We start from the raw sequence: 26,814 nt of genomic DNA on the forward strand, positions 1-26,814 counted from the left end.
TAATCAGTCTAACAACAATAAATCAGTGTACAAGCAATTGAAGTAAAATTACTACCAAAGGGCACTGGAAAACAACACACGCACACACGCCACACAGAAATAGAAAATCTCTGTTTGTTCCTTCATCACAGTGAGGTGTGGAAGGAATGTTAATTTAAACTACATCTTCATCAATTTACAACTATCACAGATTCCTTTTAGACCATCAGTGTAATGCTACAGGATGATTCTCTGGCATTTTGCTCTAAAACCCACAAATGAGACGATAATGCGACCAGCTGCAGCTCCCTTCCTGAATGCAGCAGCTCTGGGTGTCCACACACTTGCAGCTCTGTACAACTTCACACAAAAGCCTGGCAATTGGCCAAGAAGACTCCATCACAGCGTATACTCCCCAAGGTTGAAGGTTTTCCATTTAATTCCAATTCCGCCATGAAACGACATATACTTTCGCAGACTATAGCTATATAAAACCAATTCAATTCCCATTTCTAGTCAATAAAATATGCCCCTAAAATACAATATATAAAGACATTAAAAATATATAATCTTCATTTTTAAGGGCCTTGAATGTAATTCCACGCCATCAAGGTAATTCTTAAAATTTTCTTAAAGAGTTAGTTTCCTCAGAATCTTATCAACATCAAGAAAACAACAGCAACTTGTTATAGCATACAGCGATTTAATTGTATTTCCAAAGTACCCCATTAAGCAATTCATTCACATTGCTAATTGAAAATCAAGAATGAATGTTCTCAATATCTGGTACTATAGGTTGACGTGACCCATGACAATGTGAGACAGATACTTCAAGAATGATGTTAATCTCTGTTGTCTAAAGCAGAAATACAAACACACAGAAACACAGTTCTGCAAATTAGGTAGCCACATCACTCTAGTATGTAAGTTTCCAGAGGGAAAGGGGGAAAAAAAAACCTGAAGGAAAGGGGAATGCAAACACTTTAACTGCCTGGCTAATGCTTAACTTTGGTAGGAGTGTTTCACAACAGCAAATAACAATAAACTGAGCACTAATTCTTGTGTGAAAATCTTGGGAAGATTTTCATTTTTACTGAAATCTTCACCTGCCTCTAGTTTCTCTCTCTCCAGGTCTGGACACCTTCCACACAAAGGATCACTAAATACAGTACTGATCTGAATGTTCTTAAGTACCCTTAAGATAGTCTATTCAATAGCCAAAATTTAATGGTGTTGAACCTGTAAAAATGTAAAAGACCTGGCAAACCACTGACTCTTCTTCCTTTCGATGGGCACCTTCCTATGATACGGTTATTGACTAAAGGCAATGTATAAAGGATTCTCACACCACTTCAGTAGAAAGTGAATTAAAAGTGTTATCTGGAGTTATCTAAATCCACATCTCTACCCAGTAATGCCTTCATGTAACATTCAAGGGCTGTCTGGCAATAAAAAATATCTCCAAAGTGATCCTTTAAATGGCTTATCCCCACCCCCCACCTTTAATGTCAACAACCTTTTGAATCACGGGCAAACTGATTAAAACAAGAATTATTCATTGTAATTTACTAGTCACAGAAAGAAATCTGCTTCATTCCAAAGTTGAAACTGCAAAATACTTTGAGCATATGGATATGGATCACTAAGCATCACTTACAATCTAAATAACCTAGTTCTGAGTAGTCCCCAAAACAGATAACTACTTTATTATCATTTATATGAAATAGACGTGAACATTATATTACAAAGAGAACAGGACCTGTTGCCAAACTCTTTTTAAAGGATGAGATACTTAAAAAAAATAATAAAAGCACCAGGCACGGTGGCTCATGCCTATAATCCCAGCATTTTGGGAGACCGAGGCGGGTGGATCATCTCAGATCAGGAGTTCAAGACCAGCCTGACCAACAGGGAGAAACCCTGTCTCTACTGAAAATACAAAAATTAGCTGGGCGTGGTGGCGCATGCCTATAATCCCAGCTACTCGGGAAGCTGAGGAAGGAGAATCGCTTGAACCCGGGAGGCAGAGGTTGCAGTGAGCTGAGATTGCGCCACTGCACTCCAACCTGGGCAACAAGAACAAAATGCTGTCTCAAAAAAAAAGCCTGTAAAGCTACATACCAAATTCTTGACATTCACCTTTGGAGAAGCAGAAGAGGAGAGTGGAACTACACTGGGGGAAGGGAGACTGTCAGAACAATTTTTTTTTAAATAAAGCAGTTAAAATTTGTAAGATTATATGACAAAAATGTTAACTGGACAGGGGACAGTAGGAACATGGGTTTGTTCAGTTCTTTTGAACATGGGTTACCACATTATTCTTCAATCTAAAATAACACAAGAAAAAGAAATTACAATGAACAACAATAAATGGATATATTTCCCTGAAGCTAAGATGGATGAGGAACAGGAGGTGGGAAAAAAGAGGAGAACCAGAAGTTGAAAGGAATAACGCAAAGTGAAATCTGAATGAATAAAGACAGGCGTTCCTGATGGCTCCAGTTCTCCATGAATCCTGATAGGACTTAAAGGAGGTAATGGCAATAGTAACTTGCTTAGAGACTGGGGAAGGGAGGAGAGCACACTTGCACACACATATTAAGAAATACTGCTTCCAGAAAATGTTAACTTACCAGTATGTACTGTAGCTACTGCAATCCATACATACTGTGTGCTGAGCTTTATCCTGCTTTTCTGATTTCTTATGGTTGGTTAAGGGTACTTGTGCATCTTCATAATGTTTTTTTGCATGGCCATTCACATACCTTACAAAAGCCAAACAAAAATTTACTTTAAATATTGCTTTGGGAATTAGAGTAAGAGATAATAAAATTAAATGTTAATCAAATAAAAATAAGAAAGAAATCCTATAACAGCAGTCAATCATGTAGTGACTTATTAAATTGAATACTTAAAATACGCTCCTTTTTGTGCAACCAAATACTAGAGTCAACTTTTAAAGAGTAGGCACAGGCAAGGAAAGGCATAATCTATGCAAATCGGTTTCAATACCATAGATATTATTTATAAACTCCTTTGCTGCTGCTTTCACTATAACTGTTTTTTTTCTCTCTGACCACTAACCCCCAACTCGGGCTATTATCAAAGACAACAAAATTACTCAGCCACTTCCCACAGGGTTGTAGGCTCTGCTCAGGTTGCTACTTAACAGAAAATGTGAGAGTCAGAGATACAGGGCAATGTTGGTCTCTCATCAACATGGTTTCCAGTCTTTTATTTGAATGCCTAAGTAATCAGCTCCACTCATATGGAAAAACGTTTGTTTAGAGATAATCCAAACAAAACAAAAATCGCCTTAAGCTTATAAAAACTGCTATTTCTCTACATGGACAAAGATAATCAAAAATTGATTATGTTCCTAAAAATTCTGTAACATATTCCAACTCAGATTTAATAAATCATTGTATTACAGCAAGCACAATGAAACTGAAATAAGGCTCCATATGCACATGGTGTACATCAAAATTCATCTACACCTTCATCTAGAGACTGCACAATTCTGTCACTGACCACCAATGTGAAGACCCTTAAGACGGAACATTTCCCAGTTCCTGGAAAGCAGCCAATTTATAGAAGGCAAGGCCTACGTGAAAACTCAGTCAAAACAAATGTTGTTTAAATGGTTCCAAAATAAACAGATGCAGAGTTAGATGACATTTTCATCATGAGGCACCTCAACTGCACCAGGAACAACACTTACCTTGGGGAAAGTAGGATAGTTATGGTAAGTGGGAAAGATCAATTTCAAATCTAGCCTCTCTACCCAGGAAAACTGGGCACATTCAAAGCACTATTAACCTCCACTCGGAATGTGATCACGTTCTTTCTCCATTTTTTCACTGTACTTTACACTTTTGCATATACCTGAGTCCTCTGTCCACAAAACTGTACTATAATGAATTTTAGAGTCAACTAATGATTAAGAGGATACGCTCGAACACTAGACTACCTGGGTTCAAAGGTGGAATTTATCACATCCTGGCCATGAGAGCTTAGATGAATTATTCAACCTCTCTGTGCTTGTTTTCTCATTTATAAAATGGACATAATAGTACTTTGTGTTTCGTGGGTTGTTAGGTGATTAGATAATCCATAGTTCATAACAGATGAATGTTGGCAATTATTTTATTAGCATTCTTATTTCTATGCTTAACTACTACTTAGTCAGAATCCAAACAATTGCTTAGGAAGTGGGCACATTTAGCACATATTTCAAGATAACATGTAACTGTATAGGTCAAGAAACACTATTTAACAAAAGGTAAGGCCAGGCACAGTGGCTCATGCCTGTAATCTCAGTACTTTGGGAGGCGAAGGCAGGCAGATCACTTGAGGTCAGGAGTTCAAGACCAGCCTGGCTAACATGGCAAAACCCTGTCTCTACTAAAAATACAAAAATTAGCCAGGTGTGGGGGCGCGTGTCTATAATCCTGCTCCTCGGAGGCTGAGGCACAGGAATCACTTGAACCCAGGAGGCTTCCAGTGAAGGTTGCAGTGAGCTGAGATCACCCCACTGTACTCCAACCTACGCAACAGAGCAAGACTTTGTCCAAAAAATAAATAAGTAAATAAATATAAATAAAAGGTAAACTCTAAGACATCATATAGGTTCAATACCTAATCATCTTAATTGCCTATTCTTATCATATATATATATATATATATATATATATATATAGTACTCGACCATGAAAAATAACAGTAATTCATTGCTATAGTAATAATACTAAACGACTACATTACCACCTGCAAATTTTTGAGAACTCAACATCTTTACATAGTACATACAGTTCAGTTAACTACAACACTGTAGTTTCCAAATGTACTAGATGTTTAAATAGTTCCAGTACATATCAGAGATAAAGTAAGAAGTATGATTACTGATGATATTAAGATTAGCAATGTTTTGCCTAATGCCCAAATACATTATTATTCAAAGAGGTTCACAGTTTTGTATACACTAGCTAATACGAAATTATATATTTCCCTCATCTAGTTTTGGATTTTAACTAGACATTTTGGTCTACAGCACAAGAGGAAAAATTTTACTACATGTCACAAATTTCTAACAACAATCACAAAAATTTGAAAAATAACTTAAATGGGATGAGGTCATGAAGACCAACAGAACTTATAACTCATATATGCTACTGATAAACTATATTTCCTAATGGGAAGAATATTCACTTTATGACTTCCCTAAAGACAAGCAGTCTAAAATTACCAAAAAAAATCAATAAATTTGGCAATTGACACCTGGGATCACATGATAAAAGAATATTAACCAATCAGCTTCATAAAATGGAGATCCAAACTCAGGCTACTCTGAATTTTCTGTTTAATCTACTTAATCACATTTCTCCAAAACTATGTCAAACTTCTAAATTTAAGCTTGTTTGCAATTGGAAACAGTCCACCTGCAGAGTCAAGAAATTTTTCAATTTATTTTTCCAAAACCTACTTTAGTTTGTTGTTTGCTTTAAGAATGTTAATCTCTAATCTTTGAGTTTGTCAGGTCTTTTGATTGGCACATGACCATCAAGATTTAGGTTGTAGAGCACTATGAGACATCTGGAGAACAGAACTACATAAATTTTATTGGATTATAATTCTCACCTCTCAAAATCTAGGAGAGGAATCTGTCTCTTCAAGTGCAGAATTTAAGTGCTTCTACTTTTCTTCTTTTTTTAAAAAAAGTTATCTGTACAAAGTATTTTCAGGTTCCCCAAATCCTAGAGATTTCAAAACCACAACAGCCACAATTAAGAAATGCAGTTAACATTTTCCAAAAGTACGCTTAAGTGCACATGGAAAAAATACTCAATTCCAAGGTTCAAAATGTGAAAAATCAAAACTTGACTGAACAAAGAAAGATGCTCTCTTTATGCAAGGAGGATTTAAAATAACGAAGGGGAAATATTCCAGGTAAACACAATATAGATGTCAGCCTATGGGACTCAGTATTATTTCTCATTTCCTTACTGCTCAGCTATTAATTTCCAAAGTAAATTCAAAGTAGATTTTCTAAGCTGGAAGAGCAGTATAAATAAATGTGCTGCTATCAGGCAAAAAACCACAGGCAATATTTACTTGAGTTTGTGCTAGGAGAGTTGCTATTTAAATAACATTATTTTGAGGCCAAGAACTGGGAAGAAACAGTCAGGTTTACACAGGGTTGGGTGAGGTAGAAGATGTCCATAGAAAGTAGTGTTTTAATGGAACAATGAAACATTTGGTATATCTTAGACAGGAATTAATAATGAAAACTCCACAATGAGATCATTTTCAAAAGGTATTCCTTTATCTGTAAGTATTTTCAGTGTTTTTTTTCCTTCCCAGAAGAATGATATCATACCTGGGATTTGATTCAAAAGTCAGAGGTGGGGACAGGGTAGGTAATAGGTGAAAAAGATTGGCCACGTGTTGATAATTGTTGATGCTGGGTGAATGGAACATGCAGTTCAATTATATATACTATCTCTATGTTTGTATGTGCTTAAATTTTACCCTAATAAAAGGTTTAAAAAACAACCATTAGGTAAATTGTACTTCAAGAATTCCCTTAGCTCATATTTCCACTCAAATGTTACTAGCAGATTGTCTTGGTCATCAAACTTATTCTTCTGAGTATCAACACGAATTTTTTCTCCCCTAGTATCACAGAACAAAGGGATTCAATTGGAGAAGTCCTACAGAGCATTATGCATTGTGATTAACAATGGTACTAAATCCAAATCAATACAACTCCGACATAAAGCTTAAACACAAATTTTAAAAAGCAAACAGGGCAGTGAAGTAGTAAGTATGTCACTTACCTTCCACAGTGGACACTTGAACAAGTCAAACAGACCCAAGGGCTTTTGTTGGACCGGCACACTAATAAAAAGAAAAATATACAATATACCAGTTGTATCATGTTATTTCCCAATTTCTCCCCATTTTCCTGTGATTAAGTTTAAAATTCCATGGCTATGTAGGAGTGAAGTTGCAAATCCGTGCTTTGTGAATGCATTTGCACAAAATGGCCGCCTATTTAAGTTATATTGAAAAGAATTTAAATGCACGTCCACAACAGGGGCTCATTTTAATTGCTGACTCAAACAGCTTAACCACATTAAACACATATACGCTTGCCTCTTCTATTACTTATCCCCTTGCCAGTCTTCGACAAGCCTATTTTCGACAGCCTATTTTCCCATTAAAAACATTTTCTTAAAGTCTAGTCTTTTAATCACATGTCTTTGCCATGTAGGTCATACACCACTATAAATGACAACTCTTTCAGTTTATTTACTAAGAGGCACGACAGAAGGTTACAATTAGGAAGTCTAAGCCTAGTTTTCCCAAAGTAATTCTTAGTTGCATAAAATATATAACTGCACCTAATTCTTGCTGATGGTATAATCAAGACATTAATTATTTTAGTTTATGTATTACAGTGATGGGGCAGGCAAGAAGGGGTATGGAAACGAAATATCGAAATTAAAATTTTGCTTGCTGTCTACTCATTCATTTTTTAGTAAGTCCTAAATAAGTAACAATGATATTCAAAAGGGAGGGATATCAAAATTACCTGGAAAGCTTTTTGAAAACACCTATGTTCTACTCAAAGATATCTACATTGGGGTGGGGAAAGAAGTAAAAAGAATATGTATATTTTGTGAAAAGTAGCTTCCCAGGTGACTTCCTGATACAACCCCTAGAGAACTGCTAGTCAGCCTCCTAGAGGCATGGGAGGGGCACTTCCGCACAACCACACAGGATCATAACAACCACCTGGAATGTTGTAGGTGCTCAATAAACATCTGTGGAAGAGAAAGTTTAAATTTCTTAGTTTAGGATATCAATCTCTTCCAAGATCTGGTCTCTACCCACATTTGTCGTGCCTCATCCCATACCACAACAGGCCTTTCTCACTGTTAAAAAAAAAAAATAACCAAAACTGGAAAAAAGGTGAATGGAGAACTGTAAGCCATTTCAACATGTACTGAAACGCTGTTTAATAGCTCCTCCCAAAGATAGTTAATTATATTACCACGGACCTGTTTACTTATTGACTAGGACCCAAATTCTATGAAGTTACAGGTAATGTACGTTGTCCAGCAGCCTCCAAAAGTTACGGTTATACTATCCTACCCTGTAGGATATTAACCAATTTTGTATCTAGCTTAGCAATTTTATTTCAATGCTTTTTTCTTCACTGTCTATACACACTCAGTTCCCAGCTGCTCTTGGAGCCAGCTTTACCATCCTACTGGTTCCCTCATTCATGAGTTAAATAAATCTTTGACTATGTTCATCCTGTATTTGTATGAAGAGGGGACAGGGCGTGAGAACAGGTGAATACAGTGATATACCATCTGACAGACTCTATAGGTTGGCAAGCGGGGAACTTTAGTTTTCAATGTAAAAGCTTTGAGTGGTGAAATCCCCTTCTAGTTGCCAAAGGGCTTCCTTTTTCTTAGTGCATTCACATATTTACATTCACTATCAGGGTCATCCTTGAAGGCAATGAAGGCATTTTTTACTAAACTGGGTATAATTTTGTTACATGTATATGTAAAATGCATGAAAGGTGTGGAAGAGTACCTACCAAACTGTTAAAACGACTATTTCAGGCAGGTACTTGGAAGGCTATTGTGAGGCAGACTGCTGGCTTTTTATTTGTACTCCCCTATGATGTCTGCCTTACAGCAATGAGAATATGATGTTTCTACAGTTTGAAGAGAAAGCTCAATAAAATTTATTTTACAAAATAAAAAGCAAACTAGTACAAGCCTTACTTGAACAGCTATTCATGGTTTGAGGTATGATTTGGAGGACTGAGATATAATGAATATTAGTATTTTGTTTCTCCAGGAAAGCTTTTTTCTCTTAGTAAATATTAAGAAACACTGGGGCCAGGTGCATGGGCACATGCCTGCAGTCCCAATACTTTGGGAGGATGAGGCAAGCAGATTGCTTGAGTCCAGTAGTTCGAGACCAGCCTGGGTAAAATGGTGAAACCCCATCTCTACAAAAAATACAAAAATTGGCTAGGTGTGGTGGCACGTGCCTATAGTCCCAGCCACTTGGGAGGCTGAGGTGGGAGGATCAACTGAGCCCAGGAAGGTGAGCTGCAGTGAGCCATGATTGCACTACTGCACTCTAGTTTGGGTGACAGAGCAAACCGTGCCTCAAAAAAAAAAAAAAAGACGGACGGATGGATGGACAGAAGGACAGACAGACTGACCAACCGATGGACTGTAAATCTGGGAGAAAAAAAATTGTTATAGTTTAACATTATTCTGAAATAACTATGTTACAATAGTAAGTTTAGGCCCAAGGTCATATTTTTGTTTTCTTTTGAGAAAGGGTCTCTCACTCTGTTGCCCAGGCTGGAGTGCAGTGGCATCACAGCTCACTGCAACCTCCACTTCAGAGGCTCAATTGATCCTTCAACCTCTGCCTCCAGAGTAGCAGGGACTACAGGCATCTGTCACCATGCCTGGCTAATTTTCTGTTTTTCTTTTTTGGTAGAGACAGGGTCTCATTATGTGGCCCAGACTGGTCTTGAACCCTTAGCTCAAGCAATCCTCCATGCCTCAGCCTCCCAAAGTGCCCAGATTATAGGTATGAGCCTCTGTACCTGGCCTAGGCCCAAGTTTTTAACTACCCAGAGATATTTTTTTAATTATAGAGGATTTTGTTCCTCCTTTGTACAAGGATAAAGGAATCTAGAGTAGAATCCCTGTGACTCTGCTTTGAGTATGTTTCGTACCAAGTGTTCCTTTCTTCCTCACTTTAGGATTGTAAACCTACCCACAGTACACACAATTTAGTGATCTCCTTTTCCCCACTTAAGGTACATGAACACATATGTTCATGTTACTGCATTTAAAACAGTGTATTATAAAGCTAGTCTTTTTTTTTTTTTTTTGGAACAGAATCTTGCTCTGTCGCCCAGGCTGGAATGCAGTGGCGCGATCTCAGCTCACCGCAACCTCCGCCTCCTGGGTTCAAAAGATTCTCCTCTCTTAGCCTCCCAAGTAGCTGGGACTATAGGCGCATGCCACCATGACTGGTTAATTTTTTTTTTTTTTTTGTATTTTTAGTAGAGACAGGGTTTCACTGTGTTAGCTAGGATGGTCTCAATCCCCTGACCCTGTGATCCACCCACCTCAGCTTCCTGAAGTGCTGGGATTACAGGCATGAGCCACTGCACCTGGCCATAAAGCTAGTCTTATAATATCAATTATCTCACAAGGCTTTGTTAATTTTTTTTTAAATTTCTTACAAATTTTAAAAAACAAAAAAAAACTCTAACGCTGAGGGGGTCAAGAGAATGGGAAGTAACTGCTAAATTGATATATAGTTTATCTTGGGGTTATAAAAATGTTTTGGAACTAGATAGAGATGGTAGTTGCAAAACAACTGTGGATATACTAAATGCCACTGAATTTAGTTCACTTTAAGATGATTAATTTTATGAGAATTGTGCATCAATGAGACAGACAGATACGTAAGGATGCGAGAAAGTAAAAGGAAATAAAGTACTGACTTTCAAAATCATTGGAAACAAGTACTGTGGACTGTGCCTTTTAAAATATCTCAAAAAAAAAAAAAAAAAAAAAAAACCACTTTACTACCTGCCAAGTGTGGCAGTGACTGCATCTGTAATCCCAGCAACTTGGGAGGCTGAGGCAGAAGAATCACTCGAGCCTAGAGTCTGAGGACAGCCTGGGCAACATACAGTGCTCTCTGTGGGTGTACTGCAGTCACACCAGATAAACACTTGAAGCCTAGAAAGATACAGAGGATAGGGTATTGTGATTCTGAAGCCAATAAATGGCACTGCTTTGGGGAATATTCACTCTGTTTATACATGCTTCATCCAAATTAAGAACCTTTAATGTACCCAGGACAAATATAAAATAGAATGAAAAACACTGGCTTTAAATTAAACTCTCAATTATTGTTAAGAATAGAACAGAACTGTACAAATAAAAGAATACTACAGATAATCCGAAAACCATTTTTTAATCATCTTTAGGGGGACTATCTTATTATAAAAGGTAGTTTCAATTTATAGATAGATGAGATTCAAAAGTTTATCTATACGATAAACACATTTCCCATGGAAACAGTATTAAACGTTTCCAGGGTTGTCTCCAAAGCCCTAAATGACATAATATAGCTGAAATACTCATATACACACACATACTTATACATATGCTCACACAATAAAACCAGTCAATAAAAATATTTTTAGGCTCTGAATATAGTATCTATTCAGCAAAACACAAAAATATTAAACCAAAGTTTTTTCTTTTATTTTTTTAATCTTAAATGCTGGTACTTGAGAGAAAGGCTGATAAGGATAGACACTTGCGAAAGCTCAAAAAGTTAAATCTGGGAATTTATAACGGTTTTTAATACATCCAATTACACTTCAAGGTGATGTCACGGAAAAGGAAGCCATGTAATTTATTTCTTACATTGTTACACTTGGCCACAGCAGCGTGATTTGGAGTCTCTTAAGTGAAACTCATCTTTTACTCAGATTGTAAAATTTCCTCAAACCAAGATATCCTGTCCTTCAGCAAATTTCTCCAGTTTGTTTGGATTCTTTCACTCCTGACCAGTGTCTCAGCTCTCAGCCCAGAGGCTGGTACTAACTAGGCTCCTTTCACTGCCTCCTCTTCAGCTATGGCTTCAGAATCTTCCTCTGTCCCTGTTCTCACCTCAGCCACAAATTCTTCAAGTTGGCAGGAGGGCCCCCTTGTCTGGAGGAGATGAAGAAGCTCTATCCTCTCCTGAGCTAGAGCCATTCGCCAGAAGATAGAAGCTATCACATAGGCTGGGCCGTGGAGAGGGTGGGAAGAACCCCAGCCTCTAAAACGTGCCTTGGACTCAAATCTTCCTCCAAAAACCACCTAAACCTTTAACTCTCCTGAAAACCAGATGAGAACCAAAGGCACACAAAGACATCTAAGTGATCTAGAAGCCAACAGTGGTTTAGCCTGCGCTATACTTCTGAAAGGAAGAGCAGGCTGGTCCTTTATCAAGAGAGACTGGAGTAGAAACCCAGGAAGTTCTATGTCTAAAGAAGCCTAGTTACACATGATTCTTTTCAGGTAATGTTCACAAGACAAGGAGTTCTTAAAACAAAAGCACATCCACACTGAATATAATGTTATTTATACCCAGCCACTGACCTTCAACATCATCTTAGTATGCATACAATCTCATAATAGAGGATATTTGATATTCGAGGCCTACCAACAAGTCTGGAATTCTAAATTTTTGGACAAAACATCATACATGACTGCTCATGACACAACTTCATCACTGTCTCTACACAGAATAGTTTAAGCAAACAGTACTGACAGGTAAGCCGTTTACAGTGCATCCATTGTTCACCAGTTGCTTCAGTTGGAAGAAAAGGCTCTTTATCTTCTCAAGATGTCAGAAAGGTGAGGATCAGGTGACTGGGATTCTAGTTCTGGGTCTACCATTACTAGCTACAGAAGGGAGAACATCACTACCATTCTGGGTCCTAGTTCTTTAGTGTAAAATGAAGAGCAGGTGATGACCATGTTCCCTCTATTTATAAAATTATTAAAAGAACATGCTGGGCGCAGTGGTTTACACCTGTAATCCCAGCACTTTGGGAGGCCCAGGTGGGAGGACTGCTTGAGCCTAGGAGTTTGAGACCAGCCTGGGCAACACAGGGAAACCCCATCTCTACTAAAAATTAAAATAAATATTAGGCGGGCATGGTGGTGCACACCTGCGGTCCCAGCTACTCTGGAGGCTGAGGCAGAGAATCCCTTGAGCCCAGTAAGTCAAGGCTGCAGTGAGCCAAGATCACACCACTGCACTCCAGCCTGGGTGACAGACCAAGATCCTGCCTCAAAACAAAATAATTTAAGGAACTTAAGTACTGGCAAAAGTGAGATGAAACAATCATATCATCCTCCCCCATAAATAAAATCCTTCCAATTCTACTTTCTGCCTAAGTCTCTTAAAAGGCTTAACAAAAAGATTAACTGCTAATATAGGATAATTTTCTAAAGCAGCGGTTTTGAGGTGTTTTCCTGCCTCCCATTATCCCAGAGATGCAAACACATTCCTACCGCATTGTCCATCAGTAACAGCAACCCACTGCAACAAGAGCGTGGGAAGCACGGGAATTGCTGTTCAAGATCATTAGAGACAAACATGCTGCTACAACAGTGAAACTCAGAAACCACCACTCTACACAATTTTTAAAGTGCAACACTCTAAAAATATTAGCAACCCATAAGAAAACATCTATGTTTTTTAAGCAGTTCATTTTCATTAGTTAACACTTATATAGTACATACAGTGTGCTATATACAGGTGCTGTTTAATCCTCCACAATCCCCATTATTTGGCCTGTTTTACAGATGAGGAAAATGAGGCACAGAGCAGTAATATAACTTGCTAAATCAGCAAGTAATAGAGCTGGAAATTAAACTCATAGAGTGTTTCAAGGCACAGATTGTTGCAAAGCAGTCGTCCAGGAGACTAAAACTTTTGTTTCAAAAAGATAACATGCTATGTGTCTCTGAGTTTATATATGTATTACATACCTGCATATACATTTTTTAAAGTCTGGAAATAGCCGTTATCAGTTATGTAAAAGGAATGAGATGTGGATAGAAGCCACTATACTGTTTAAAGTTTTCCAAAAAGCATTATTTCTTTTATGATAAAAATTAAAGCGTTTTAAACTTAAAGATACTAATATTATAAAGTTGTCCTAAGAAAATGAACTTATTCTAAATTTTTAAGCATTAGTGGAAAGTTAAATCAAAATCCAAGGTCATGACTCTATAGCTTTGTAATATTACAATGAAAATTTTCAAATTTTGCAGCAGTTATTAAAACACACATATACCACGAAAGCATCAATAGTAAAAGTGTTATTCCTCTTAAAACTGGAGGATAGGGCAGTATCATCATAAAAATTCTATAAACATTCCAGTACATATAAGTAAAAGTATATTCCAGAAGGACCTAAGTTACCTTCCAAACGAAATATTTTTAGATGCTTAAGAGCAAGACATATAATCTTCTGTACACCATAAATCCTCTCAGCTGCATGTTCACAAGCCTGTTCTATACTAAAAGTTCAGAAGTCTCTTCTAACTTGAGTCCCCTGAAATTATTAGGGGGAGGAGTTGGTGAAGTCACAAAAAGACAGCAAGAACTGAGCCAAAATGTAATCCAGAAAAGAAGAAATCAAACTGCAAGAAGCAAGTGCCAACATGCCAAAGCAGCCCAAGTGCAGCCAAGAGTGGGTGGTATGCTCCCAGGGAACAGGGCCACAGGAGGGTTCTCGTAAAGAGCAACAGGAGGTACTCAGTGCCAAACGGGGAGCAATGCAGAGCTTGGGAAACCAAGCAGAGGTCCAAACAGTGGGGAGGAGACCAGTCATGAGCACCAAATTCAAAATGGTCAGAAGTGCTGGCCTGGGACTCAAGGCCAAGACCACAGAACCAAGACTCCAGATCCAAGGCAGGAAAGACAATTATGATTTGGTTGCCTTTCTACTTTCCCATGAAAATTTTTTCCACTTTCCTCCTTCTAGAGGCTCTCTTTTGCCTCCATCCCTTTCTTATTTCTGACAACCAGTCTCTTCCGAGTCATTAGGTAAGTCAGACTTATATTTGCTGGTGAAGTCAGTTCAAGCATTTCTCCTAACAATCCTCTCCTTTCTGCTTAATGACCCTGTGGTAGATTAAAGATGGCCACAAATTCTTTGACATTCTTCCCATGAAAGACAGGGTCTATATCCTCATTCTCCGAATATGGGCAGGCTCTGTAACTGCTGCGACAGAGTGATTATGGCAGAAGTGATTCTATGCCAACCTGCAAGTACAGGCCTTAAGAAATGTACAGCTCCCTCTTGCTATTGCTTGAAATGCTTGCTCTTAGGAAAGCCAGCTGCCACGGAAGAAGTCTAACTACCCAGAGACCAGCATGCTGAGAAAAGCCCAAACCATGTGTAGGAAGACTGGGGAGATTATGACACTACTGGGGGACAGAGACTCCACCGACCACACAGGTACTGAACAGGTGAGTTAAGAAGACTCTAGAACATCCTCTTCCAAAGTGTCTTCTTAACGCACATGTCTGGTAACTCTGTGAGCCCACATTCTTCACCTGATGCAATTCCAGCCAAGTTCTTCCTGAATTCTTGACCCACAAAATTATAAGCAAAATAAAACAGTTGTTTTAGGCTTCTAGGATGTATGGCTATTTGTTATGCAGCAACAGATATCCAGAACACCACTTACAGAGCAAGCAGTATCAGTGATGCAGCATCCTTCATACCCACCAAACAACTCACTGACCTGACTCAATGACTGACCTGTTGTTTCGGACAAGTAAGGATGAAAAAGAAACTTCAAGAGGTTTTACCCAGGAGGATTCAAAGCTATCCAACGACTATACTATTCCCTCCACAACAGAAGTAGTGACAATAAAGACTTGATATTTATCTTCAACTAAGCCACCATTGTCCTTTGGACTGGATCTTTCTGTATCACAACAATATTTTAATAGCTCAAATCTAGGTGTGCCACCGCTACCTCAAGACAACCTATTTCTTAAGCACAAACATCATTCCGAATGTTGCCCTACATCGTGAAAACCATTAAGTCAGTAACAAGTAAGCTTAGAACCTTCAAAATTTCAAAAGAACTATTTCCACAGAAATCCCAAATTCTGGGTAAAGATCCTTAAGAAAGCATCATAAACAGTGGCAGAAATTCCTTTTCTCTTCATTAAAAGGTACAAAGCCTTATCCTTTGTTCCTTTTGCTTCCCTGGATGATGTTATTTAATAAGCATTCTAGGAAATCCCAGGTTTTACCGAAGGTTGAACTTGAAAAACTGCTTCTAAATAATAAGAGTTGAGAACATTACTCGTTCTGTTTCTATTTCTCTTTGCCCCAAGAGCTCTGACATATTCCTCAGCCAGCATGACTCGATCCCCATCATGCCCAGCAATGCCTGATCCCAGGCCTCTGTAGCTGGAACTACTCACAATTTTTTCACAACTCCTAGCAAACTATTCTACAACTGACCTAAAAAGGAAGGGACACAGTGATCACAACTCTGCTCCACATTGTTTTGGTTGAACTAAGTAAATGCCTTTATCACCTGCCCTTGAACCCTTCCAGAAGAATTCCTTCTCTCTTTTACACAAAAACGTACCAAGCAGAATGAGTTGCCTTCATAGGAATTTGTTCCTCCATAGACTCAAAATAAACATGATGCAGGTCACGTGACATAATGAACCAAGCACAGGCTTCAGAATCAACTTTCTTAAAGTTGTAGCTCTACCATTTTATTCTATGACCTTAAGCTAAGTTAGTTCCAGAATCTGCTTCCTCTCTGCAAAATGGGTCAAATCCCACCTACCACCTCACATGGCCTAGCCAATGGAAAGCACTCGTGAATGTCGGTTGCTTTCCCTCAAACTCCTCCTATACCAGACCTAAAATTAAACAATATTAAAAACATCAAATAAATACTCAATTTCAATAAGCTTATTTCAAAATTTATGTAACTGTTATAACCACCTTAAATGTCAGAATTATTAAATTTTATGTACCTAGTGTAAAATAAATATTTCAGGAGAAACATATTTTAGAAGCACATTTTAAGAGATAAGGTTTAGACAACAGAATGCTACTCAGGTAAAACATTTAAGTAGAGGAGCAACTCAAGTGTCAAAACTCTATTAGAATACATCAAACTCAGAGGTATTCAGAACAGACATTAAATCCTGGTACACTAATCTAATCAACCAAAATATACTCTGGGTATCTACTCCATTTAGTGCACTGCTGGTATCTTATCAGTATAGTAATCAATAAAATGTCAAAATTCAGACTAACAAAGATGCTAAGTTCATTAATGTGAACTGTTCTATATTCCAATATCCAATAAAATGAGGTTACAAGCCAAGTCATTTAGAAATATATTTTAGTTTCTAACTTTTGTTTTAGCAAAGAAGTTGGTAAGAATTTCAAATCACAGCACATTTAAGATATGGTTATCAGCTTATTTTTATGGACAATTAGGTTTTAACCTCTACCCTAAATAATTCCTCTTCACCCTATTACCTAGTTCTCTTTAAGGAGCAGAGGCTAATTTTGAGACTGTGCTCTAGCCTACCTTCCGAACCTTTCCCATGTCAGGCCACGCACGGAAAGTAACATCTGTTTGGCACACGCACATTAACTGAAGAGGTTTCTCACGGCCAGAAATGATCTATACAGGAGTACAGCCACCTCTAGGCTGAGGGGATAATTTATTTCAACACATATGTAATCCATTTTTGGCCACTCTGTTGGGAAGCTATGCTAGCCAACCTTTTATGCGGTTATCTAGTAATGCAAGAGGACATCTCCCTTCTACTCCAATGTTTGCTAGCAGGAACAAAAGACTATAAGTCATTAATTTCCTGAAAGGGCTGGGCAAGGTAGCTCATGCCTGTAATCCCTGCACTTTGGGAGGCCAAGGCAGGAGGATCACTGGAGACCAGAAGTTCTGGATCGGCCTGGGCAACATAGTGAGACTGCGTCTCTATGACGGGAAGATAACTTAAGTGTGGAATTTCGGGCCTCTGTAAGCTGAGATTGCACTACTGACTCCAGCCTGGGCAGCAAAGCAAGATCCTGTCTCAAACAAACAAATCACCGGAAGCATCACCTGGGAATCCAAGATGCCATTCCTCTGAGGATCTACAGTTCATAACCATCAATCCTCTGAGACCTATCAGAGAAAACAGATGCTGAAATCCTTATTTCTATCCCATGTATAATTGTCTTGTCCTCCTGCCATTCTTTTTCTTTTTTTTTTTTTTTTTTTTTTTGAGACAGAGTTTCACTCTTGTTACCCAGGCTGGAGTGCAATGGCGCGATCTCGGCTCACCGCAACCTCCGCCTCCCAGGTTCAGGCAATTCTCCTGCCCCAGCCTCCTGAGTCGCTGGGATTACAGGCATGCACCACCATGCCCAGCTAATTTTTTGTTTTTTTAGTAGAGACGGGGTTTCACCATGTTGACCAGGATGGTCTCGATCTCTTGACCTCGTGATCCACCCACCTCGGCCTCCCACAGTGCTGGGATTACAGGCGTGAGCCACCGCGCCCGGCCTCCTCCTGCCATTCTATAACCCCAGTTAACAGTTCAACATGAAGGAACCTATTGTGAATTAAATTAAATTAAATGTTAAAGGAGAAGTACCTGAAATGGCTGGTCTGAGCCGAGGCGGTAGAAGACCACTGATGAGTGTGTATAGGAACAGTTAACTGTTTAAAATGAACCCTGACCCAGGGCATATGATCAGCTACTACTTGACTAAAAATGTCCCAAGGCCACTTCTAGCTCTCTAATAGCAAGATTTCCCAACAGAAAAATAATTATGATAAAGTATTTCACTTCAATAGCCTTAGATACATTTGTACGACCACAGTGAAAGGGAAGTTTGGAGTAGGCAGACAAAGAGCTTGAAGTATTATCTTACACATTACTGCTCCCACAATTAAAAAGTTAAATTTGTGTTCTTCCCTGAAGATACCCAATAATACAAATATATCTTTGTACAAGGCTATTAATTGCTGCATTATTTGTAACTACAAATACTGGAAACAGCCTGAATGCCCACACATAGGAGACTGGTTGAATTCACTGTGGCACATCTACAAATGGAGTACTAGAAGCTGTTTAAAAAAAAAAAACAAGGAAAATTCCTACAAACAGGGAGTGACATCCAGCATATACTGCCAAATGAAAAAAACAAAGTCCAAAAGAGTATATATGGTTTGCTGTATTTTGTGTGGGGGGGAAAAAAGAAAATAAGAAAATACCCATCTGCTTTTCTTTACAAAAAGAAACATAGGAATCAATCAGAAATTAATGAAATTGGTTGTCTGCAGGGAGTGGGTAGGAATGAGCGGCAGGTATTACGTAGTCACACTGCTTAGTACAGCTTTTTGGAGAGTTTTAACTTTTGGAGCCATGACAATGTTTTATATACTCAAAAAGCAAAATAAAATTAATAAGGATGAGATTTTTAAAATCTAAAATGGAAATCAAACACAAAGAAACAAACTTTATGTCAAATAAGTGTATTAAAAGGGAGATAAAAACTAACCCAAATAAACTTTTGAACATAGTACTTTATATGTTGTCAATATACAGGCAAAAAGAACTGTTAACAAATTTGAACTCTAGTTATAAGGGGGTTTCTTTACAATGATATGGATTAGCAATTCTGGAACTATCTTCTCTGATTATAGAACTGAGCAAATGAGTACATACTCATTGTAGATAATGGGAACCAGATTTTCACTGTTAAAGAAAGGTGTTACAAATATAGAAGGGCAAGACTAGGCCCATGTTGTTGAATGAAATTGTAGTTATCAATATAAAATCATGGTGATAAACACACAAATACACACAGACATAAAACAGATGTAGACATGTTTATTTATTTATATTTATTAGCTCTTCTGTGCTGAGAGATCTTAGCTTATAAATATTATTCCCAGGCAAAAAGAATGAGGGCTACTTGGAGAAATGGCTAATTCCAAGGCTGGAACAGGCTAAGTACAAGATGAGCCTGGAACATCTTGTGCCAGAAAGAAAGGGCTCAAATATAAGCTAATTTGAGCCTCAAAATAAATAATGCTAAGAGTGCCACAGAATAAAAAAAAAAAAAAAAACCCTATGAGTAAAAAAAACCCTATGAGTCCTTATTAAGATAAGTAAGCAAATTGATAGTAAGGGAGAAAGTTCTTACTTATAGTAGAATACCAACTAACATGCAGAAGAATTATGAGTCAGAAAATCACCACCTTATAATCATCCTACTAATAACTGATTCAGGCAAGAACCATCAATGAATGTGAAACTATTGGGTTAAACTTTGGTAAGAAACAGGGTATATACATAATCTAAAAATATTTCCCACAAATTACTTCTTAACAACAAAGGAGAAAACAGTATCTTTATAGCTGATTAACCTACCAAATATTGCCTTAATAAAGTAATCAAAGTTAGTATTACCAAAAACAAGACAAACCAAGACTTGATATGATGTCTGAGAAGAGATACAACATTACTTCTGCGGTATTCCTTCAAAAAATGCATTGCCTGAATCTAATCATGAAGAAACCTCAGAAAACTCAAATTGAAGAACATTTTATAAAATAACTAAAATGAACTCTTCAAAAATACTAAGACATTATGATGTTGGCTGTGGGTTTAGAATAGGAAAAAAAAAAAAAAAAAAAAGCCAAGACATGAAAAAGAAAGGCTGAGGAACTATTGGAGATTAAAGAAAACTAAAGAGTTATGACAACTAAATATAACACATGATCCTGGATTACATCCAGGGTGGTTGGGTAGGAAAACAGAAAGGAGTAATAGCTATGAAGGACATTGTTGGGACAACTGAGGAAATCTGAACAGGGAATGTGCATTAGGTAACAGCATTCTATCACTATCGAATGTCCTGATTTGACCAATATTCTGTGCTTATTGAAAAGAAAGACCTGTTCTCAGGGAAAAAACAAAACTATTTATGGATAAAGGAGTGTTACATCTGTAAATTAATCGGGAAATATATAAACAGAGGGTACATATACAAATGATAAAATAAATGAGGCAAAACATGAGTGACTGGCAAATCTAAGTATACAGAAGTTCTTTGTACTATTCTTAGCAGTGTTTCTCCAAGTGTAAAACTATATCAAAATCAAAAGTCTTTTTAAATTTTGAGAGTGTTAAAATTTGTAAGTAAATCTGTGTTCTTTACTTCCATTTAAAAATATACTTTTTAAAAACTAAAACATAAGAGAAAAGGTTAAATTATCACAAAGAATCCTATAAACCTGGCACTAACTTCCCTTCATTAATGAATGATGAACTAGTTCAATAATGCGTTGTATTACAATGCATTAACTGCAGTAGTCCCAATGACCTTACAACTGTGTTTCTTTCATAGGCATATACCTATCCAAATCCTGGCATGTGATCTGGCTTTCCAAGTAAGATCCAACCCCTTGGGCTTGCCTATTTTCTCTGCTTACTCTGATTATAGCAACAATGTTTTGTTCTGTTCATCAGAGAAGGTAAATCTGAATATGAATTTTCATTCAAATAGATTAATGTAAAATTTCACTTCAGTGATTTAACTCTTGATTTAACTAATAAGATGCATTTCTGATAAGGCAAAATGCCCTAAAAACTGGATTACAAATGACATACATTTAAAAATGGACACCAAACTAAACATGGCAGACAAATTCTCACTTAGCTCCTCTCTCACCTAAGACCCACTTAAATGAAATAAAGGAAAAAAAAAACGATACAAACCCAGAAAGATAAAGAGAACATGTGAGGTAACCAAAGCAGACAAAAGATTTCAACAGGTTTTTGGAAGTGAGAAAGAAGTCAGGGGAGCAATAACAATCTTAGCAGTGCAGAGGAAGCTATGGCCGAAGTGTCAGCCAGGAAGAACGACGATGGGAGTAGTTCTGGGCACAGGGACACAGCAGACACCAGGTAAGGACAGGACTGAACACAAGGAGGCTAGGGGTTCTAAGGACAACTAAGTCGTGGAAATTCTTCAACCTGATCTCAGAACATCGCTGCACACCCCGAAAAGAGAGGACCGAAAAACTCAATGGTACCAGAAAAAATTATCAGCACAGATATGAGTGTCTTCCTCCAATAAAGAAGGTGGCTTGCTCCCCATCTCATAGCGAAGCACACTGTGGACAAGCCCCACACAATTACAAAGCTTTTTACATGAAAAAGTTCACTTTTATATGAAGAGATAAAGATAAAACAGATCTTTATAGAAAATCTCCAATCTGAAAGAATCATTTTAAAAAGAAAAAGAGGAACCCAGGAGAAATAGAAACTATACAGGCAGCATAGAAAAACTTCAAAACCAACACACTCTGAACTGCTAGAGTGGTAAGAGAAGATACTGCAAAACAATAGCAACAGGATGTGTGAAAAAGGAATGGCCAGGAAATGAGATAGAGCTCTTAAAAATTTGAAATATGATGATCAATATTCAACAGAAGGGATGGAAGAAAAAATACCAAGGAAATATACCAGAAGCTACAACCAAAAGGTAAAGAAATAAGAAAATCGGAGACTCCACCCAGGACACCCAACATTCAACCAAAAAGAGTTTCAGAAAGAAAAAAAGAACAAATTGGGGGATATAATTATGAGGCAAGGAGCATGCCATCAAATTTATAATACAAAAAAATTTCTTTTAACTCAAGGATGTGAACCTCTAGACAAAAAACCCCTTGAGTATTCATTAAAAATAAAAGAAAATATAAGAAAAACTACCCATGCCCAGACATATTTTGGAATTTCAGTTACCGAGGATAAAAAGAATACCTAAAGGCTTCTAGGAAAAAGAATAAAAGGACATATATGAAGGAGGAAATCAAGAAGGCATCAGTTTCTCAACTGCAACACAGGGAACCTAGAAACAAACCAACAATGCCTTTAAAAACTCTAAGGGAAAATTATTTTCTTACTAATATTCTCTATTAAGCCAAGCAATCAAGTATAAAGGCAAAATTAAAATGTCAGACTTGCAAGGAGTAAAAAATTTACTCCTTAATGTGCCATGGAATCAGAGAAAAAAATTTACCTCCTGTGAGAAGGGAGCTTGATGTACTCCAGCAATACAATGAAATAAATCAAGAAAAAAAAGACATAGGATCCAAGAAATAAGAGATCTAATATTATAAGAGAACAACAGCCAGGTTCAATGGCTCATGCCTGTAATCCCAGCACTTTGGGAGGCCAGGGCAGGCAGATCACGAGGTCAGTGTGAAACCCCATCTCTACTAAAAATACAAAAATTAGCTGGGGGTGGTGGTGTGTGCCTGTAATCCCAGCTACTCGGGAGACTGTGGCAGGAGAATCACTTGAACCAGGGAGTTGGAGGTTGCAGTGAGCCAAAATCGCACCACTGCACTCCAGCCTGGCAACAGAGCAAAACTCCGTCTCAAAAAAAAAAAAACAAAAACAAAAAACAAAAACAGAGGAAATCACAGGATAAAAACTCTCCAGTAGGCCTGGAGAACAATTATTTCAAATGAAAGCAGAGGTCAGAGGGCTCTGGAAAAGTTTTTGGAAAAGAGTTAGTGCTAAGAGATTCTAGTCTGTTGACGGGGTTGAAAATAGTATTCATAGACACTTGACAGGTTTAAAGGAACATTTAAGGGAAAATGTATCTAAGGTAAACTAAGCAATTTTTAAAGCAGCAATTATTAACTCAAGAAAAAATAAAATGTTGGGCAAGAAAGACAAATTAATCACTATATTAACTAAAATATGTAATCTAATTATATTGGGAAATGTAGAGACAGAAGGACAAGTGGTGCAAACACTAGTCTTCATTTACCACAGCAAGATATCATGGAGTAATACCTAAAAATGACAAATTAAGAAATCACAGAGCATTGGTTAGAATTCTGCAGTTAAACATGAGACAGAAAGCTAAACAGAGCTTAGAGAGATTGTCTCTGGACAGAATAACTGAGAGTGGAGGTGAGGAAGACTAAACTTCTATTTTAAGCCCTTTGATACTATTACCTAACTCCGTATATTTCAGAAATGTGTATTACAGTTCTGAAAACATGAATTAATCTTCAAATGGTAAACTGATCTAACACTCATATCAATTCATGAAATTCCCCAATTTTTATCTTTGTAAAAAAATGTCTAAAATACAGCATAAAAATTAGAATAGCAGTTTATCATTTGGGGTCAGGCACCTACTGAATTCCTTATTCCCACTGCAGAGTTAATGATAGGTGCCCTCTACTAGCAAATGTAATTTCAAAGCTGGCCAAAATTTGTCATCTATATGTTAACAGATCCAGATACCTACAGAGCCAAAGAAGAGAGGGGCACCTGGTCCTGCTGACTTCCAACACAGAGGCAAATTCTGGTCCACAGGCTGGTCCCCTCCCCCTACTGGCTCTAGCATTTTACTCTATTTTTAAATGGATTCCTTATGCTTTGACCATGAAATGGAAACAACACATATAAACAATGTGTGTGAAACAACATAGTCTCAAAAACTGTAATGCCCTGAACAAATTTGTTATGGTTTCTTCTACCACAAATTCAGACTTGTTCAGATCTATTTTGGTGAAAAACACCCAATGAAGCTATTATGCTACTCCTGATCTTCAGTTTAAATACCGGAACTGTATAGTAGGGGGAAGACTAAAAACCACTAAAGCCAAAGCAGATTACTACATCAGAGTCAAAATGGGCCATTTTTGCCTTTGGGAGACCAGACATAAATAGTTACCAAAAAATTTCCAGGAGCTCAAATTATTTCAAAAATAACTTTCCCTATGAAGCTGATTATATACAGAATAAAAAAAAAAAAGCCATGAACTACTTAAAAATTCTGACATCTAATGTCTCCATTTATTTAATACAGCAAGATCTGATGCAATTATATGCTGTTGCCAACAAACTGAGTAAGCAAGCCCATGGTTAAACAGTAGTGGCACTTCAAAAGAAATGAATCAGGTCATAAATGTAAACACCACACAACTATTATTTCAAAATAATAGTTGCAAGTGTATGCAATATAAGAAAAGACTTATATATATTTAAGGAAGCACTCCCTCCCACAAGTAAGTAAGAAGTTTAGGGATCTCTTAACATCAAAGACTTTCCTTGGCAGACAATAGGCTTAATATCTGCATTGTACAATTCTCTTCCTAGTTCTCTGTGGTTATGTAAAAAAGGTTAACACTAAAGTACAAAGTGGAGGGGGGAAAAGTACCACACTTGTACTTACTGGGAAACTCTTTATTCTTTTAAAATCAACAGGACTTATTTTGAAGAAACAGAAAAAAGAAATACAAACTTGGCAAATACTTATTCCCTGCCTGAGGGTTAGATAATCAATATTTCAGAAAACAGGCACATGCAAACTCCAAAACCATTAACTATTTTAGTTTTTTTAAATAGCTGTTCTAATTATTTAACCAAAACCAAGAGTCTGAATTTCCTTTTACAATCAACAGATGCAATTTTCAAACATGACCCACATTTTCCCAAAAATCTGTATTATATGTTCAAAGAAAAAAACTAGAAATACATATATCTTTAAATGAGGCTCTAAAAAACTATATACAAACAAAATATTCAAAGCGACTAAAATGAAATGAATGCATTTAGGCTCTCAGAATTAAATTCTCATGGCACGAATGTTGAGCCCTGGCAGCTACTTCATACACTTAAGGTGAAGTTTGATCCTTTAGTTGTTATAAAGCAATCTCTCCAATGCTGAAGTATCTCACTATTACTATCCAAAATAATTCACATGGAAATAAGAGTTAATCTCAAACCAAATAACATTTTACTGTGTGCAACTAAAATTAAAATTGGCTCAATTAGCAATTTTTACAATTGCCGGTCCCATAGTGTGTATATTAGACAGTTGTTTTTTAAATGCCTAATATCATAGGACATTTTTCTAACATATTGTCTATCAATTATCTTAGGGAATAATTCCATGTCAGAAATTTGTTTTCTAGAAATTTAAACTTGATCTTCAAAAACTTTAATCAAAACATTACCCCAGTATTGTGCAACAAATGTTCAAAACAAAGTAATGAACAATTTAAAACCTACTATTTAAAAAAGGAAAGCCAGCCAGCCTGGTGGCTCACATCTGTAATCCCAGTACTTTGGGAGGCTGAGGTGGAAAGATGGCTTAAAGTCAGAAGTTCAAGAGCTGGGCAACTTCCAGACCCCATCTCTACAAAAAATTTAAAAATTAGCTGGGTGTGGTGCCACATGCCTGTAGTCCCAGCCTACTTGGGAGGCTGAAGTGGAAGGATCACTTAAATTCAAGAGTTCTAGGCTGCAATGAACTATGATTGCACCATTGCACTTCAGACTGGGTGACATAGTGAGACTCCACCTCTGAAAAATAAGTAAGCAAAAATTAAAACCTGAGCTTGGTTATCAAGGACAAGGATTTAAAGAAGCTAAAACAATAATTATACTTTCTTATGATCAATTAAGTTAAACCTGAAGAAAGATGACAGTTAATTTCCAGCCAGTTTTTCTGGTGATGACACAGTACAAGAACAGTTCAGAAAATTAAGAGTCTTCGGTGTGAATCAAGGATAAACAGACAAGCAATTTCTACAAAGAAGGCTGTCTTAAACCCAGCTAGAACAAAGAAAAAACAGGAGAAAACTTCTACTCAAGAATGGAAACAGCTCACACTGATAGAGCTATCAATTCTAAAGCAGAGGCCAGGCGCAGTGGCTCACACCTGTAATCCCAGCACTTTGGGAGGCAGAGGTGGGCGGATCATAAGGTCAGGAGTTCAAGACCAGCCTGGCCAACATGGTGAAACCCCGTCTTTACTAAAAGTGCAAAAAATTAGCTGGGCATGGTGGAGTGTGCCTGTAATCTCAGCTACTCAGGAGGCTGAGGCAGGAGGATCACTTGAACCCAGGAAGTGGAGGTTGCAATAAACCAAGATTGCGCCATTGCACTCCAGCCTGGGCCACAGAGCCAAGACTCTGTCTCAAAAAAAGAACAGAAAAAAAAAACTAAGGCAGAGTACAAAGTCTCCACATAAAATCTAGTCAGTTACAACATCTTTGACATAACCTGGCTTATTGTAAAAATAAACTCTCAATTCCCTCTTCAAAGGGTCTTATAAAATTATATTAGCTAGTATTTATTGTGAGGCATCTAGCTAAC

At 37.4% G+C, this 26,814-nt stretch overlaps 1 protein-coding gene across 9 annotated transcripts in view; it reads right to left on the reverse strand.

Annotated features, from left to right (window-relative positions):
• The window catches only part of USP3 (ubiquitin specific peptidase 3), a 79,536-nt gene that overhangs the window by 44,536 nt on the left and 8,186 nt on the right, over positions 1–26,814 (reverse strand). For 4 of the 9 annotated variants that reach the window (XM_032297770.1, XM_032297761.1, XM_032297768.1 and 1 more), the window contains exons 2-3: positions 6,816–6,876; positions 2,613–2,744 (exon numbers count right to left, since the gene is read on the reverse strand). In XM_032297770.1, the coding sequence (XP_032153661.1) occupies positions 2,613–2,641 (29 nt within the window). In that variant the 5' untranslated portion in view covers positions 2,642–2,744; positions 6,816–6,876. Of the gene's footprint in view, positions 1–2,612; positions 2,745–5,616; positions 5,733–6,815; positions 6,904–10,628; positions 10,782–26,814 lie in introns of those variants that run through there. The other 5 variants (XM_032297763.1, XM_032297767.1, XM_032297764.1 and 2 more) reach the window with 4 other exon arrangements.

Source organism: Sapajus apella, unplaced genomic scaffold (genome assembly GCF_009761245.1).
Source record: "Sapajus apella isolate SASKATOON/1434 unplaced genomic scaffold, GSC_monkey_1.0 scaffold37, whole genome shotgun sequence".
NCBI classification, from domain to species: domain Eukaryota; kingdom Metazoa; phylum Chordata; class Mammalia; order Primates; family Cebidae; genus Sapajus; species Sapajus apella.